Here is an 18,551-nt window from a genome sequence, read left to right on the forward strand (position 1 = left end):
GTCCCAAAGATATCCAAAGAGAAATATATATGTCTTGCAAAGGTGCATGCAACCCCCAAATCTATGTATCCCAAGGATTAAGTCATGTCAAGATACATCAATGTACATGTTTGCATCCATCTCAAACTCACTGAGAAAGAAGACCAAAAAGACCTCACAAAGAAAACTAGGGCATAAGATAATAAAGAACAAGTCAAAGACGAAGAGCATAAGACCAAGACCAACAAAGATCAAAGATTGGAACAGAAGACCAACAAGATAGATGACATCACCAAAAGAAGCCACAAGAAGATGAAGAATATACTTTCCACTACTGATAACAAAGAGTTTTTCCCATAGTGGATCTTTATTTCCCGTAGTGGATGGAAAAACCCTACCAATATATAAAGTTTCAAGCCTTAACTTGACTAGGCTACCAAAGAGCTAGTCTCCTGCAAAAACTAAATGTTGCCTGTCACAAACACAATGAATATGCTTCCATGAACGTGATCAAGTTGATACCCTTAGAAATGCAATGCAAAATAGCCCAAGCTCCTCTATCTATGATAAAATGATGAAGCTCACAACTACGAGATAAAATGCATGAATACATAAAATTCCAATAATTACGTGATGTATCACTTGATCTCAATAAGTGTTGGACAGTTTATGATGGATATTAGAGCACTAAAATGATCAAAACACTAAAATGGATCAAAGATGAGTTTTCATGATTAAAATAGCTTTTAAAAAGTCATTCATATTGAGCCCATTGGTAGCAATACTATCTAATTTCCACATCCTCATGTGAACCAATGCTTGCTGAATTGTGTTTCTCGCCTATCACGTGTGTAGAAACCAAATGTTACGTTCCATGAGCAGAGTGAATAGGCCTTCTTACATATGATCAAGTTGATGCACTTTGAAATGCAATGCAAAATAGCACGAACTCCTCTATCTATGATAAACTGACGAGGCTCACAACTAGAAGATGACGTGCATGAATACATGAAATGTTAATAATGATGTGGTGCATCATCAAATGTCAACGAGTGTTGGATGGTTTTATGGCGGATGTTCAAACACTAAAATCGTAGATCCAATGGATCAAAAATGAGTTTTCGTTATTAAAATAACTAAACAAAAGTTGATCATTTTGATGCTTTCTACTTAACAATAAACATGAACCTTTTTTTGTTATTAACTCGCTAATTCTCACTCTTCTCGTAGAAGAAAGAGAATCATGATATAAACCCTATATTTGAGAGATGGTTACAAGAAATTGCTCTTGAATGAAAGATATCTAATCAAAATGGATGGATCTAGCACATGCCAAACTTGCTACACAAGCCCTCATTAAATGACTCAAGACTCTGAATAGCTCTAATTTGGACATCACTAAGGTATTTAAGCACTTTAGGGCCGAAGTCTGCTTTTACTCCGCCTGAGGTGTTAAACATGCCTGTATTTCACCCAATAAGCGTATCCCAATTCTGAAGAGCATCTCCCTGATGGGTTCCTCCCTTTGTGTGTGTGTGTGACAGAAACAGGCATTTTCCTTACATCCAGTGAGAAATACAGGTAATACATAAGGAATGTGAAATAAGCATAACTTTATTTTAATAGACTCTCAAGAAACTCTTGAACCTCTTGCTGTCTCTCTACGGCTGCAGGTAACCCTAACAGTGATCTGCGCGCTCTTTCATCTGGTAAGTGACCTTCTTCAACCATCTTCTTAAACCATGATTTCGCCCTACCTAGACTGTCGTGTCTTCCAAAGGCCTGGATCATAATAGTGAACACTGTCTGATTCGCTTTTAGACCTTGCGCAATCAATTTGTTATAGCTTTTGAGCATTCCGTCTAGATCCCCCACTTCGGCATAACCTTTGATCAAGGTGCCATAGGTCACAACATTAGGCTCCACTCCTGCAATCTTCATTCGTTCAAATACCTTCTGAGCTTTCTCCATGTCAGCGACATTCACATAAGCATTCATTAATGTTGTGAAGGAGCGCACATCAGGGGTACAACTGCAACGAGAAGGCACTATTGAATGCTCAGCAGATATAGCGATACATTTTTTGCCATTTGACACCAGAACTCAAAAAATATCAATCAGTTACAATCAGAGCTATGGCTCACACAAATCATTGGAGCTCAAAAGTCGAAAGCTATTTTACCCATCACGTCGCATCTGTTTGAGAGTGGACTCTGCCTCTTCCACCATTTTAGAATTTGCAAGCGCATCCAAAAGGACATTGTAAACAGTGCCATTAGGCCTGCAAAAGGGGTCAGATGCTCTAAAGAGTTTAACAGTAATCATGTTTGACAAAACCAGGTGTTTCAAAATTTCAAGTCAGGCACGAAAGTAACCTGATCCCAGAAGCAATCATTGTCTTGAAAAAGTAACATGCCTCCTCACCCCTCCCAGCTTTGGCAAATGCATTCAATCGAGAAGCATAGGTAAACACATCTGGATCAATGTTGGCTCGCTGCATCTGACATGGGATGAGTAAATACCTGTCAGATATAGCCAGGAAGCTACATCAGAGCATCCCATTACTAAATGTCTATTTATGTTAAAGAAAAAGCACCTGGGTTAACACCTTTTGGTCAATGGTGGTAGGAGATGCAATTAACCTACAAAGACATACTATTCCTACCACTACAGATTCTTGAAAAATTGAAGGATTCAGTGAAGGAGGCAAAAGCTAAGTCGAGCACATCACAATAGGCAGCCTCTTTTCCAGGAATTAATTGTGATCATATACCTATCAATACGGTATTGATGAATGATATTATCAACCTCTAATACCTGTACAGTCTATAGACAACCCAACAACCGTCAAGATGATAGCAGCTTGAGAGAGAAGCAAGTAATAGGGATTGGGGAGAAGATTAGTCAAATGTAAATGCTGTATATTATCATGCACAAACAAGCCACAATCTGCAACTAAATCACAGAAAACTTAAAAAGAGTGAACCTCTCACCTTGGAGGCCAAGCTGGCCACTTATGGAGACATGATTACAAGGCTGGAAATAAATTGAGACTACTAATAGGAAAAGCAGGAAGGACACACCTCTGACAAGAACACATACAGTTCAGAGGGAGGATGAAGCAAAACACAGCTTGACACACAGCAGCCTGCACCCTGATCCTTGAGTGTGCCGATGTGATACAATTTACAATAATTCATATACCAGAATAAACTGGATAGAAATTCCAGTGGTGCTTTGTGGCATCATGTGCCACCTTAAATGGGTGAAATCTGGACATGACTTACTGCTACGTGACAATATGTCTAACACCTATTGCTACCTCAAAAGGATAGATAACTTATATGCACCATGTCATAGGACCACTACTTGTTGCACCTTCCAGAGAGACATTGCAAGCACTGCAAAGTCACGACTCATGTCACTCATCATGAGAATTTGGAGGCAGGCTCTACCCAAGTACCAAGACCATGGAATATATGTGATGATATGAGGAGTGTCATCAAGCAATCACCTTAATTGCAGTTAGTTAAAAAAAATTTAATTGTTCAGAAAGGTACATGTTTAGCAGAGGAGTTACCTGAGAGAACACATTTTCTGCATCTTTCACGCCAGGCTGATTAGCAAGTAAGCTATTATATGTCACAACTGACAAGGGAACTTCCAGAGCCTTCATCTTTCTTGATAATCTGGAGGCTTCCTCAAGCTTCCCCGACTTCCCATAAGAATGGATCATCAGATTGTAAAGCTTTTGGTCTGGCTTGATAGTTGAACTAGCTTCCAAGCTGTTAAACAGTCGCTCAGCATCTTCATACTTTCCTCCCTAAAAATGGAAAATAATGCAAGTGATAGAAAATCTTCAGATTTTGCACATGTCAATGGTGCAAGAATAGATCACAACATAGCCATTACTGTAGTACCTTAACAAAAGCCGTAATTAAAGTTTGGTAAGTCAGCACAGTTGGCATGGGCCCCTCTTCAAGCATTTTAGTCAAAATGGCTTCTGCATTACTGAACATTCCCTTTTTTCCATAGGCTTCTATTAGGCTGGTGAAAGATGCAACATTTGGAGAAAATCCAGCCTTTTTCAGATGTCCTATTGCTCTTTCCGCTTTCTCTGGTTCCCCAAGCTTCCCATAAGCAGCAATGAGAAGATTGAAGTCCATTCCGCTGAAAGCCCACCAGTGTTGTTTCCGAAGCCATACAATCGTCTGCACAAACATTATAATCAACTCACATGAAGAGATCAGAAAAATAGCAGCTTGTTATAATAAAAATTTCGAAAATTAAAAGCCTTCTAAAACATGCTAAGAACACCAGATGCTAGAGCGCTTTCCATATTCTAAAAGGAACATAGAAGTAAATTGAATTCACAAAATTGAAAGACAAGATGTGTCTTAACACTATCCAGGCAAAGCTTCATAGCTCACCTAAAACAGAAGTCTTCAAAGATTTACCTGTTCTGCCATGAGCCGCTGCTTATTTTTCCATAAAACACAATTAGGTGAACATGGCACATCAGCCTTACTGAGCAGTCTCAGACCAGTTGGAGACATTCTTCAGCAGTTTGCAGCCTTTATAGAACAGCATTCCGTAGCTAGAGCACCCAGCGTTTTCCCTTTGCAGCTTATCATCTGCATCAACATCCTCTACTGTTATGATGACTATGGTCATTTTGTATGATGTCCCCTATCCTCAGCTCATAGGTTGTACAACTTTACTCTGGATTCATAGGTTGTACCATACATCTAAAAAACACTTCCACCCTTCCACCATCACACACAAGATGAGAAGTCCCAGTCTCACCCAGTGTTTACTCCCACGTCTTGCACATATGGGAGGCTATATATGGGTATAAACTTATAAAGAAATGCTTGGAGAGAGAGAGAGAGAGAGAGAGACTTAAAGTGGATAACAACCAACCTCCATGGCTTAGGGGAGCAAGGATGAGGTGAGCTGAAGGAGTTGGAGACACTAAGGTCAATCAAGTGATTTAAAGGGCTGAATTAATATGTTCATGGGTCTTGGCTGTCATGTATGCAAAGCTTGATGTAAGAAGGTGAAAGGAGGACTCTAAAGCAATCATAAATAGGATTTTTTACATTTCTATGGGATGATTATATATTAAGATGTTATCATGAATGATCAGACTTGTTTTTGAACTATGAATGCTATGTATGTTGTCCAAATCTATGCGCAGTGGATTAAATGCATGAAGGGTTGAATATAGCCAGATTTTCTCTGGCCATTCAACTTTGGAATCAATGTTTATGTGGGTATACGATATGTATTTTATTTGGAAGTAAAATCTTATGCAATATAAGTTATCTACGAATTTGATTCATACTCTGAACAGGTCATGAAACACAGCAGCAGCAGTCTAAATATTGCAGGGCCTGGAATAGTGGGAAACGCAAGACCTCCAGAGTGGCCAGTCTGCTGAGTCACCAAGAACAGTGAGGCAGCAACATGGAAGTGAAAACACAGCTCGTAATGTAAAACAGGTCACCAAGATGTGGGCAGGATGATCACAGCTGGACAAGATAATAATGATGCCGTTAATTTTGAGGAAGCTATCCAAATCAGGTTGCTTGTCTGGTAGACTGTGCAATAAGTGTCCTGCACAGTCATTGCCTGCTTGTGACAATCTGAGTCAAACAGGGACATTAGGAGTTCTGACATTCAGTCTGCCATGTGTTTTGAGGCAGCTCTGTTTAAAGCATGCATTTCTTTTCCAGAGAGTTTCGGGTGTGTTCATACTGCTGGCATACACTTTCCAGCTCATTTGCATTTCTTTTTCAGTGGCTGGAGGACCTATTCACACCTGGCATTATTATTTTGCAATCAGCAATTTATGTGGTGCCAGTATTATCTTATTGCTGGAGATGCAATCAGCCAGCATTTTAGGGGCCAATTTAGACCAGGTTGGCCAAATTTGGGCATTTCTTGCTATTTATAGCAAGGTGATGTGATGTCTGCTATCATTCACAAGTTTTCTATTGCAGATTGCTTCAGCACACTCCGACTTCAGCCTCTCCACTATCTCTAGTGCTGCCATCTGTCATTAGCCTGATCCAGTGCCCTCACTAATACCTTGGGCTGTGTGCAGGGACCGATCAGTCCACTCTTTTGTACTCAGCTTTGAAAATTTATAACTTTATTCTCTTCTTTGTTTGGTGTCTTCCTCTTCCCTTTCTCTCCTTGTTCATGTTTCTCTTCCATTGCACACACTCACATGGTATCATTGCCAAAGGACTTGGAGACTTTACGAAGAGAAAACCACACTTAGGTTGCTGTTTGAAGTACATTTGTTGCGAAGGACACGACCTTGCTGCTTTGTTCAGGCTTTCTAAGAAGTGTGCAGAACATCTACAACTCCTTGCAGGGTGTAGCTGTTTTGCCCTCCGTTCAGGCTTCCCAACATCAAAATACAGATTTTTTGAGTGTATTTGCAGGTTTACAAGAGTTATGGAGTACCATTAGTTCAATGCTTTTTATGACTCAAATGAGGGGTCTGTGTGTTCTTCTGAAGATGGCAGTCCCATCAGTCAAATCATCACCAAGAGCAATAGAAAGGTCAACATTCAACGCCTCATTCTCCTCTCTTAGATTGAGAAGATCAGAGTCCCCCTTCTCTCTTCTGCTTCTCTACATGTTTCTCATAGGGCCATACTACAATTCCTCACATAGCCCTAGTAGCACCTTCTACTCCAAGTGCCCATGCTTCCTTCTTTCCCAAAAGAAGATTCACTTGATGGTGCAAACTACTCCCTTTGGTGCTACAGAGTGGAGTGTATCCTTGACACCTTCGGCTTGTAGGAGTTTGTTACTACCCCGATCCCCCGTCCAATGGAAGATCCCTACAATGGTTCTACCATGGACCAAGCAACCCTTTGGGATCAGCTCAATTCTAGAGCACAATCATTTCTCTTCATGACTCTGTAGGATTGTGTTCTTATGCACATGCACAAACTTCACACTATAGCAGAGGTGTGAGCGAGGCTCTCCTCTCTATCATCAAAAGGCCTTTACCCACCACATAACCATAGAGAAGAAACTCCAAATGCGTTTTGTTAATAATTCCCCTTGTATGCATGATCACATCAACAAGATAGAGGACATACATGACAAGCATGTATCCCTTGGCAGGATGATTTCATTGGAGGACATAACGATGATTCTCCTTACTCAATTGCCATTTCTCAAGTATGATGTCTTCTACAGCAAGTTGCTTACCTCCAAGGTTTGGAAAACTCTTCTATGGGAAAAACTAGATCCGCTTGTTTTGGAGCACAAAGAAAAGACTCAAGGAGATTGGTACAAGTGGATCCAACCTTACCAAGGCTTTTACTACAAGTTTAGGAGGGGCAACAAAAACAACAAGAGGGCAAGAGCAAGGAGAAGAAGAGAGTTAAACTTTCGAAGTCTTCTTCATGCTTTGACACGGATTCAAAGAAGCCTAAATGCTCATATTGTGGGAAGGGTACCCATTCCAAGGAGAAGTGTTGGAAAAAATACCCTTGCCTTTGTTCAGGAGCGAAGGATGGAGCTAAATCATTTGAGCCTACCTTGACCTCTGCTCCAACTGTTACACGATTCCATGTTCCTTCTCACGTCCATGAGATGGGGAAGCCGCCTTCATCAATTGTCTCATCTTCAAAGAGGGCTTGGCTCATCGGCAATGGTGCTTCAAGTCATATGATTCCTTGAGGAGGTTTGTTGTAGGATCTTTATCTATCAGAGGGTACCCATTCCAAGGAGAAGTGTTGAAAGAAATACCCTTGCCTTTGTTCAAGAGTGAAGAATGGAGCTAGATTATTTGAGCCTACTTCGACCTCTGCTCCAACTGTTACATGAGTCCATGTTCCTTCACATCCATGAGAAGGGAAAGCTACCTTCATCAATTGTCTCATCTTCTAAGAGGCCTTGGCTCATTGGCAACAGTGCTTCAAGTCGTATGACTCCTTAAGGAGATTTGTTGTAGAATCTTTATCCATCAGAGGGTATAGTCACAATTATGACATTTGTTCAGTGCCTATTAGTAGTGTTGGCTCTTTGCCATTATTGCTTGACCATCCATTGCACTCCATTTCAAAAGTCCTACATGTTCTAGAATTGGGCTTCCTACTCCTCTCACTTTATGGCCAACATATAAGTGGAGAGAGAGAGAGAGAGAGAGAGAGAGTGTGTGTGTGTCTCCATTGCGATCAGCATTTTATGTGGCCACCAACATTATTTTATTGCTAGAAATGCAGTCAGCCAGCATTTTAGGGGCTAGTTTGACCAAGTCAGCCAGGTTTGGGCATCTCCTACTATTTAGCAGGGTGGTTTGGTGGCTGCTATCATTCACACATTTTCTACAAATTGCTTTAGCATACTTCCACTTCAGCATTTCCTCCATCTCCAATACTGGCATTTGCATCAGCCTAATGCCATGCCCTCACAAATGCCTTGGGACTCATCAGTCCACTCTTTGTATTCAAATTCCATTCAAATTTAGTGCAGATATATCACTTCATTCTCTTCATTCTTTAAAGTCTCTCTTTTCCCTTTCTCTTTGCTCATTTGTGTTTCTCTTTCATTGCACACTCTTACAATTTCTTATTTTATCCCACATGATTTAGTGGCTGGCCGACTAGTATTTTGATGCCAGTTTGTGATTGGCCGACTAGTTATCATTGTGGGCATACTTTCTACCTAGTTAAAGGCAAGAACCCTCCTCCTCAATCACTGTCATCACATACTCATTCTTCAACATGATAGCTTCCAAGTGGAGTGAGGGAGATTGGTGCACACTACCAGCGACTCAGTGCTACAACCTTTGTATTGTTCTTGTGCCTTGGTATATGGATTATACTCTTGAGCATATCCTATTTGAGTTTTCATGTCCTTTATGGCGTTCTCTTCAGGCCTTTGTGTTCTTGGAATCTATCGAAGCAATGTCTTTTTGCTTTTGGTTGCTCACTCTTTTTTATTATCAAAGCCTGTTCTTCTTGGTTTTGGTGCTGCCTATTATTGAGCTAAATTACCATTAGCTTTATTTAAACAGCCCCAAAACTTAAATTAACTAATGAATTTTAACCATTCTTTTAAACCAAGAGCGGTTTGAGAGTAAACCCTAATTTGGGAGGCCCCAACTTTCTATAAATAAATAGCCTACCCTCCCATTCAACAAATCTCATTTTTGCAAGTCTCAAATGCTTTAGCTTCGTTGCCCACATCCCATTCGCGGAGGACATCTCAACCAAGGCTGCCCGACATTGTCTACATCCATCAAGCACTTTTACCAACCTCCATTGCACAACCTGCTATGTTTGTTGCATCAACCACATCATCTAATAGTGGCAACCTGCTGAACTGCTGTGTTTTTTATCAACTGCTGCTGTACAAGCTGCCATGCCAGCAAATCTATGTTTGTGCTGTTCTCGATAGTTTGCCACATTATCACTAGCCTATTGCATTTGGAGTTCTCTCTCTTACTACCTATCTGACACTAATCCAGTATCACCTTTGATGCGTTTGTTGTTGTTTGACATCTTGGAGGTTGTCTTGCTGTGTTTCGAAATTCGTCAAGAGTATAACACTCTCTCCAGCTCATTACCTCTGCCTTGGTCCTCAAGACAAAAGTTTGGGGTATAGTAACTATAAAGACTAGGGCACACTCTCCAGCTCATTACCTCTGCCTCAATCCTTGAGACACAAGGTAGTGAAGGAATACTATACCCCAAACTCTCAAGACACGAGAGCTTGTCTCAAGAGTTTGGGGTATAGTTTGTGTTCGCTGCATAATGCGTATGCTGCATGAGATTTGTATTTTTCAAATTCATTCATTTATGATCTTCAGTGTTCATTGTCTCTATGTTACTCTAGCCCTAACTATGTTCAATTGAGTTTGTGCTTTATCATATGTTTTTATTTGTGTTTCTGCATTAGGATATTTCTTCACATGGTAACAAAGCAAAGATCTCTTCCAAACCTAGGCCTTTGATCTAAAAGCCTTCACAAGAAGCAAGAACAACAGGAGGGCAAGATGACTTCAAACACAACATCATCGCTTCAGTCTCCCAAGCCAAATCCATTGAGACTTCATTCACTGCTATGTTAGGTACGCAAAACAACACTTCTCCATCTTTAGAGTTTTCTTCCTCTTTTCAAAGTGATATAGGTGATTCTTATGAAGAAGGGATATGTAAACTTGGTATTGGTTTATAAGTCTTAAAGAAGATAAATTTTTGTATTGAAACACACACAAAGGTGATGAATCCAAAAGATTAACTCAAACACTTGTATGTTCTCCTACTTCTTTTCCTTCAATTTTTCCTTCTCAATGTCATTTTGAAGTTAGTGAACTTCTTCATCTTCATTTAATGCATTTAATGAATAAAAGAAATAGAATTCATTTCCAACCACTGCATCAACCACAATGACTTGAAAGTCAATTCGGTTGACTATCAGCATCTCCTCACCATGTTCTCTACCATGGAGGTTCTTAAGTCCTCAGAGATGATCAAGTAGCAAGAGTCTATCGTTTGTTTAATCCTCGAACAAACAAGGTGATTGCTAGCAAAGATGTTTTTTATGAGAGTGATATTGTATAGTCTTCTATACTAAACTCTACACCGTTCCCTGAGATAATTCCATTAGAGATAGTGTCTTTTGTGTTGGGTCTACTGCTTGCTCCTAACCTTCCTACAAATTCTTTAGCTCCTAGGTCCCCTCCACGAGACTCATTACCTCGCTGATACCAGCAAACCATGTTGGATTTAAGGGCTTCCTTTGCATCATTGTTTACAATTGATTACATGGCACATTCTAAGCTAGATAGTTGGCAAGAGACTCTTAAACATCCCCAATGGCGAGCGGCCATGGACAAGAAGCTAGAGAGTATTGACCAAAATGAGAATTGGACCCTAGTGGATTGTCCGAATCACAAGAAAGTCATTGGGATGAAGTGGATTTTCAGGAACAAGCTAAAAGCTTATGGGACTTTAAACAAATACAAGGTTCACCTTGTACTACAAGGGTTTTGATAGAAGCGAGGCATTGATTATGACGAGACCTTTGCTTCAACTGCAAGGTTGATACCATTCCGTTTGTTGGTTGCGCTAGGCGCTCACCGCGGTTGGCTGATCTATATTAGATGGACATCAAAGGTGCCTTTTTGAACGATTATCTAAAGGAGGAAGTCCATGTGGAGCAACCACTTGGGTTTTCTTCTATTGATCGGAAAGATGAGGTGTTTCACTTGCAAAAAGCTCTTTATGGGCTAAATCAAGCACCGCAATCTTGGTTCCAGAGGATGGATGAATTCCTTCAAACTCACGGATACCATTCTACACCTTATGACTCGAACTTACATGTCCACATCACTTCAAAGGAGGTTAGCTACATCCTACTTTATGTAGATGATTTACTTATTACTCGCTCAAATTCTCCTGCCATAGTAGAAATTAAGGTCCAACTCTGTGCTACTTTTGAGATGAGAGACCTTGGTTTATTGTCATACTTTAGGGATGGAGATAGTTCGATCCTAGGGATGTATTTTTGTGTCGCAGCAAAAGTGCACTCTTTAATTGGTGGATCAGTATTCATAGTTGCCTTCATACGATGTACGAATGGATTCATACCATCATACTCATACAGTACCATACAAATTCATATGAGATTTTTAATGCATTTTTTCCACCCACCATGCAAATGCAAACCGGTTGTCCAAAACGATTTCAACACATTTTCACAGGGCTTTGGGCCAGCGTTTGGCGAAATGGGACAAGAGCTAGACTTGGAGCTCATTTGCACACTCTCTCAAGTCTCACTCTCTCCTCAAGGCTCATCCCCTCCCTCTTCAAGCATCATCTCCTCTTTCCCCCATCCCCTCCCTCTTCATTGTTCTTCCAAGTTCCCCCCATCCCCTCCCTCTTAAAGCATCATCTCCCCACCCCATCCCTCTTGAGTCTTCAAGCCTCTAAAGCTCTTACTCTCTCCTCTTCCTCCTATCCCCTCCCTCTTCAAGTATCATTGTAATCGGAGTGATGAGTCTCGACTCTCTCCTCTCCATCGGGCCTCGCCTCGATGCCTTCGCATCATGACACGCGAGAAGTATGAGGCCTTCAACTTACATGCCATCCATGTGGAGAAGGACATAAATAAGTCCAACTCCTACCACTGGACATGCAAGTATTATGAGAAGCACTACACAAGTGGTGCAACCCAGCTTCTTCAACATCTTTCCAAGACAAGGAGGCAAGTTGCCACACGATCCCTCAACATATTGCAGAGGAGATTCTAACCAAGATGAGAGGGATCCACTAGAGAAGGAGGGAGGGGCATATCCGCAACACCGGCCACACCTATATCTGCTTGTAAGGAAGCCTCAAATGTATGCATATCTTCAACTAATGTGGGTGAGGCCTCCATCATTGGTGGTGCCAACTCCACATCCACTTCTGGCTCTGGCATTGGCAAAAGGCAAAGATTTTAGGCTCATGCAACACTAGAGAGGCAAACCTCTCTCTCTTTTTTCTTTTCTTTTTTTTCTTTTTTTTTCATAAAAGGTAATTGTATTAATTACGAAAAAAATACAAGATTACTGGATTACAAGATACATGATGACACAAAGCCATCATGTGAAGCGGCTTTCTCTATCTCTCTCTTTTTTATCTGATTACAAGATACACGAGGGCCCTAGGCCAACGTGTGGGGAAGCCCCGTAGTGATGCACTGAAGAGATTACACCAATCATGGCAACGACCCAGAGGCAATTGCCATATGCCACGGATGCAAATCCTCCCGAGGGAGCAAGTCGGAGTGTCGGATGATATCTAGCTGCCAATGCAAGAGGCCTTTAAGCCTGGCAATATGTCGGGGTACATTAGAGGCCGAATCAAAGAGAAAAGCATTGCGTGTGGTCCAAATGTGCCAGCATCCCCAATATCTGAAAAAGTGAAATAAGAGCTTCTCATGCAACTGTGGCGGTGCGGGATACTTCGGGCGCACAAAAACCCAGTCGAAAGGAGTTAGCGAGGACCCCACCACCGCGCGCCAAATGTGCGACAAGAGCGACCAGATATTCTTGGCGAGCGGGCAAGAGAGAAAACGATGTCGGGCCGATTCCGCCGATGTGATACAGAAGAAACAATTGCCATTCGAGATGCGACGCTTGGCAAGGGCCGAGGCCAGAGGAAGACCACCAATCATGACCCGCCAAAGAAAAACCTTGCATTTGAAAGGTGTCTTATTGAGCCAGCCTTCCATCACCGTTTTCTGCCACCATGACTGCGATTTCCGCAGTCCCCAAACAATATTAGCTTTCTCTCCCAGCCATTGGTGATCTTGAACAAGAAGATGATACACCTGATTAGTAGAGGCCTTTTCCAGACTGAGGCGGCCTGCAAGGTCCCAGTCCTGCCAAGGGCGATCCACAGTCAAGGCAGGAAAGGGTTGCCGACCCTGAAGTTCCGACGAAAGCTGCTCCCATAAATCACGGTATCCACGCGGGATCTTGAAGAGTCGCCGAGCAGTCCGAAATGATACGAGAACATTGCGAGTGGCAAGGGTAGCATCCGCAACCGACGTCATACCTAAACGGCCCATGCGATTGAATCTTGGTCTGAGTTGATGTTTATCTTCCCAGGAAAGGAGTCTCGATACCGCCAACAATTCCTGCTGAAAGGAGTTAGTCTGCAAGCGGTCCCCTACTGGGTGCCAACGGGCCTTTTGGAGCACCACTTTCCAAGAGCCGACCAAGTGCAGTAACAAAGAGGAAGAGGGACTGGAAATACGAGAGTCAGCATTAAGGACATGCCACCAGGAGGCCCGAAGCCGTGTGTTGCCATGGCAGAGCCCGCCGTCCTCAAGAAAATAACGGGCTATGATGGTCCATGGGTGATGGTCCACACACATGGCACAAAAAAGAGACCAACGGAGAGCCAACATGTGAGTGTGTGCATCCAAAATAGCTCCTCCACCCATGCGCTTAGGGGTACATGCGTGTGACCACGAAATCCAGGAAATGCCGGCCTGCAGTGAATCCTTCTTCCACAGCATGAAACGGATGGGATGAGTGAGGGCCTTCAAAGTAGTAGGCGTCCATGGCAACAAAGGCAGGAAATACGTTAGCATTGGAAGCATGATTGTCTGGGCCACTTTGAGGCGGACATGGAATGGCCACGCTTGCGACTTCCAATACATAAACTTCGCCGCCAGCTTTTGTGAAATCCACTCCAGCAGGTCTTTCGGCCGTACATCCACCCCCAATGGGTATCCAAGATGCCTGACAATGGATCCACGGGAAACCACCTGGCCTTGCCAGCCTAAGGACTGTAAATCAGGCTCCGTGCAACTGAGAATGGCTGACTTGAGGGCATTGATGCGAAGCCCAGAGGCCTGACCAAAGAGTGTCCAAACATCTAATGCCCTGCGAATGTTGTCCCTGTCCGCCTGCAAAATCATAAAGGTGTCATCAGCCAAAGATTGGCTAACGAAGTGCTGACCCAACAGAAGAGACAGGCCGGCCAGCTGAGCAGAGGCTGCCATGGAGGATAACATTGAAAGGACCGGATGAGTCGCCAGGGCAAAGAAGAGAGGGCTCAAAGGACAGCCCTGTCTGACCAAGCGTGCAAGGACAAATGGCTCTGTAACTCCACCATTAAGCATAACTCTGGACGAAGCCTCAGCACTAATGGTGTAGATCAATCGGGACATTCGGGTACCAAAGCCCATAGCCGACATGAGGTCTGCAATGAAAGACCAGTCCACATAATCAAACGCCTTTTCCAAGTCCAATTGGATCAATACCACTTCCTGGCCGGAGTGCCGCGCATAGTCAATAGCCATTTGCACATTTAAGATATTATGCAGAATGTTGCGGCCCTTAATGAAACCATATTGGAGAGGATGCACAATAGCTGGAAGGTGCTTGTGAAGCCGATTTGCCAGCACTTTGGAGTAGATTCTATACATGGAGCCCATCAAAGAGATTGGTCTCCAGTGTTGCAACTTTGACGGCGAAGGGACCTTTGGAATGAGTTTGATAAGAGCTTGCTTCCATGAGGAGGGCATGACTCCCGTTTCCCACACCTGCTGAAACATGGCCACCAATGGCTTCACCAACTGCGTGGCCGAGGTCTGAAAGAATTCATTAGTGAGACCATCCCAGCCAGGACTTTTATCATTCGACAGGTGCAACAAAACATCCATGACCTCTTCCTCGCAAATATCCGTCTCCAAAGCGGCTTGCATATCAGCTGGAACCTGCTGGCGGACCAGACGATAGAAGACCGAGCGGGCATGCGTAACCTGGCTAGAAGGCGAGGAAGAGGAACCAAGAAGGTCCATAAAATAGTTTCTGCACATAGTGACAATGGTCTGCGGATCCGTGACCATGCGACCTTCCGAATCCTGGAGTCTGATCATATTTTCGCGAGCCGGAGACGCATGCAAGGCGCGGAAAAACTTATGAGACTGGCAGGCGCTATCTTGCATTGTGTCCGTCAAGTTGTGCAGCTTGGCCTGTTGATAAGATTTCAACTGAAACACTTGACTAAGATGGGCCAACCGCCTCTCCAGAGACAGCAGAAAATCATCATCAGGGGAATCCAGGAGCAAGGAACGGACCAAAGCCAGTAAGTCTTCTGCTGCATGTCGACGTCGGCGGCAAAGCGAGGCATGATGAATCCCATACTGACGAGCAACCCGCTGCACATTAGAGAGCAGCCGTGCAAATGAAGGCAAGCCCTCAGAGGCGAAGTCCAATAAGAACCTCTCAATCAACTGCTGCATATAGCCCTGGAAAATTGAATGCTTCAAATAAGAGGAGTTGAAACGTAAAGGGAGCCTATCCAGGAATTGCACAAAAGGTGCAATAGAGTGTGCCCGCATCTCAAGCTGGAGGGGGAAGTGGTCCGACAACGCATATTGCCGCAAGACCTTCATTTCCAGCATCTCGGGGAGAAAATCATCGCCCTGCATGATATACATTCTGTCCAGTCGCGACCAGGTAGTTGCATATTGTGCGGAATGAAAAGTAAAGCCTGAAAAAGAAGGGTGAAGCCACGACCAAAGATCTTGCTTGAGCACGTGCAAAGCAAAGGAACTCCACACCCGGCTTTCCGGCGTATCCATTACCGAATGCCCTGAAGTGGATTGAGAAGAGTCAACACGCATATTGAAGTCTCCCATCAAGAATCCCCTTCGGCCGAGTGACATGGAGCCCTGCAAAGTGGACCAAAGATCTCGTCGGGATGCAGGATCATTCGGAGCATAGAGGCCCAACAGCCATAAAATCTCTCCTTCAAATAAGACTTCAATCACCAGAAAGCGCCCGTGCACATCATTTTTAACAAGGACAGGCTGATATTTCTCATGGACAATCATCAGCACGCCCGAATAGTGCGTAGCATGGGTCCCTGCATAAAATAGACGGAATCCATGACAATCCATCACTTTTCCTGCTTCATCGTGACTTTTGTGCTCAACTGCACACAATACATCCCACTGGTTCTCGTGCAAGACGGTCCACATGGCATGTTGCTTATGGCGAGAGCAAATGCCTCGCACATTCCACGTGGCTATCTTCATGTATCCTCAAAGAAGGAAGTCAGGAACGAGGCGCCTGCTGCCTCGATTTCACCTTTTCTGCGAGAGCATCCAGGACACCCTCATCCAGAAAATCAGCCAATACTGCGAAAGAATTCTGGCGACCTGCTTTGGAGGTAGAAGGGAAATCCACTGCCTTGGGAGAGGGGCGGGGATAACGCCGATCCCAGGGTGTAATAACATTTCCTTTGGCATCGAACGCCAGCTTGGCAGGTGGGCCTCTGGGGCCGTCGGTATAGGCTCTCCTTGGAGACTAATTGCGGGGGCCCGACGGGGCCGTAGGACGCGCAGCCTGCTGTGAAGTGGCCATTTCTTTCTGGCGCGTATACGTGCGCACGGAATCCTGGGAAGCGGGAGGCCCAGGATCCGCCAAGCCTGCATCCAACTTTTTACCTTTTTTAGGACGTGCCTCAATCCAGTCAGTGCGACGGGGATCCACACTCAGGACCTGTTGTTTGCCTTTATCCATGACATGAGGAGACTGAAGGGCTTCCTGGGGCGTGGCATCAAGCACCATGTCGTCCTTGGGCAGCACAACCTGCGCATCCTCGGAAGACGATTGCTTTTCAGGGCATTCGGCCATGAAATGCCCCAATTTACCACATGAAAAGCAGTGGCCCGCAAAGTTGCCCCATTTTAAGCGAAAATACAAAGGATGCATGCCCGAACAATTGAGGCGAAGCCACGCGGGCCTTTTCCTGGCCGTGTCCCATAGCATGCATAAATGGTTGCGGTTCATCGCCCTGAGGCTTGGGGGAACCAGCACTGTTCCCACAACTGCCATCGCATCCTTCAACATGGGCCAATAGACCGCGGGACAGTTTTCCACCTCCACCCACACCGGGCATTCGCGTTGAAGCAGACGCTGGAAGTCGGCCATGGGGCGCCATGGCACAACATGGACTAAGCGGCGATCAAAGAATAGCGGCAACTTGGACAGGAGCTCAGCGCGATGCGTTTCCGATTTCAGCAGGACCTCATAAAACCCGCGAGGTCCAAGGAAGATCTCGTCAACAGACTCCCCTTGCAATAGATGGTGCAACCACTGGCGAATGTGCGAAAGCACTGGGATCCTGCCGGTGAAGAAAAGTATAACTACACGGTCATAGAACACCGAGAAGGATCGCAAGACGGATTTGGGGTCCACCGTGGCTTCCAGCACATCATCCGTTCCCGCAACAGAAAAAGATTCGGTATTATGCTGGACATAATCACCAAGCAGAGTATTGGCGAAGTCCAGCAAGTGCTCCCAGTCAATTTCCTGCGAATCCACAGGATCAGAGGCCACTTGCGCATAGGAGCGTTCCGGAGGACTCATGGGCTCATCGGGCGTATGCTTGGAACGTTTGCCGGCAGGCGGCTGTTCAGAACTCGGCGGCAACTCCTCCGTGCATGGCACCATATCTTCCGGCTCGTCAGCATCGGAATCAGGGCCAAGGGCTGCCACCGTCCGGTCAAGAAAATCCAAATCCAGGCCAGCCATACTGCTGTCTTCACACGCGTCCTGGCAGAGGGCGAGCTAGGTTAGGTGAGGTCGATCCTGCGCAGGGACGTATTGCTAGTTCCCAGCTTCACGCAGGATCCAGTCAAGCCTGCGCTGCCCTGGAGGACGGGGCCAGGCGGCGCGCAGGGCGGGATGGCGAAGGAACCACAGGGCAGGGCGGCGCAGCACGCAGGCGGGACAAAGACGAACGGCGCGCGGGGGGGCGACGAAAGGCCGCCGGGTGTAGCGACCGGCGAGAGGGCAGGGCGGCACGCAGGGCGGCGCCAAGCCCGCAGGTCAGAGGGGCGGCGGCAGGAGGGCCAAACGTGCGCAGGACGGCAGACGAGCGCAGGAGGGCTAGACAGGCGCGCGCAGGGCCAGACGTACTCGCAGACGCTCTCTCTCTCTCGCGACGAACAGAGGCGACGACAGGGCGTCAGGCGACTGGGCTGGTAACAGGGCTTCAGGCGACGACGACTGGGCTGGCGACAGG

At 44.9% G+C, this 18,551-nt stretch overlaps 1 protein-coding gene across 3 annotated transcripts in view; it reads right to left on the bottom strand.

The window, feature by feature from the left end:
- Positions 1 to 1,141: 1,141 nt before the first annotated feature.
- The window catches only part of LOC148012128 (Tetratricopeptide repeat (TPR)-like superfamily protein), a 44,930-nt gene continuing 27,520 nt past the window's right edge, over positions 1,142 to 18,551 (bottom strand). For 2 of the 3 annotated variants that reach the window (XM_087668867.1, XM_087668868.1), the window contains exons 3-7: positions 3,900 to 4,190; positions 3,560 to 3,802; positions 2,355 to 2,479; positions 2,162 to 2,260; positions 1,143 to 2,011 (exon numbers count right to left, since the gene is read on the bottom strand). In XM_087668867.1, the coding sequence (XP_087524993.1) occupies positions 1,594 to 2,011; positions 2,162 to 2,260; positions 2,355 to 2,479; positions 3,560 to 3,802; positions 3,900 to 4,190 (1,176 nt within the window). In that variant the 3' untranslated portion in view covers positions 1,143 to 1,593. Of the gene's footprint in view, positions 2,012 to 2,161; positions 2,261 to 2,354; positions 2,480 to 3,559; positions 3,803 to 3,899; positions 4,191 to 4,436; positions 4,614 to 18,551 lie in introns of all 3 variants that reach the window. The other variant, XM_087668869.1, reaches the window with a different exon arrangement.

This window comes from Lygodium microphyllum, chromosome 27 (genome assembly GCF_053477565.2).
Source record: "Lygodium microphyllum isolate KBCC chromosome 27, Lygodium_microphyllum_v1.1.10, whole genome shotgun sequence".
Taxonomy (NCBI): domain Eukaryota; kingdom Viridiplantae; phylum Streptophyta; class Polypodiopsida; order Schizaeales; family Lygodiaceae; genus Lygodium; species Lygodium microphyllum.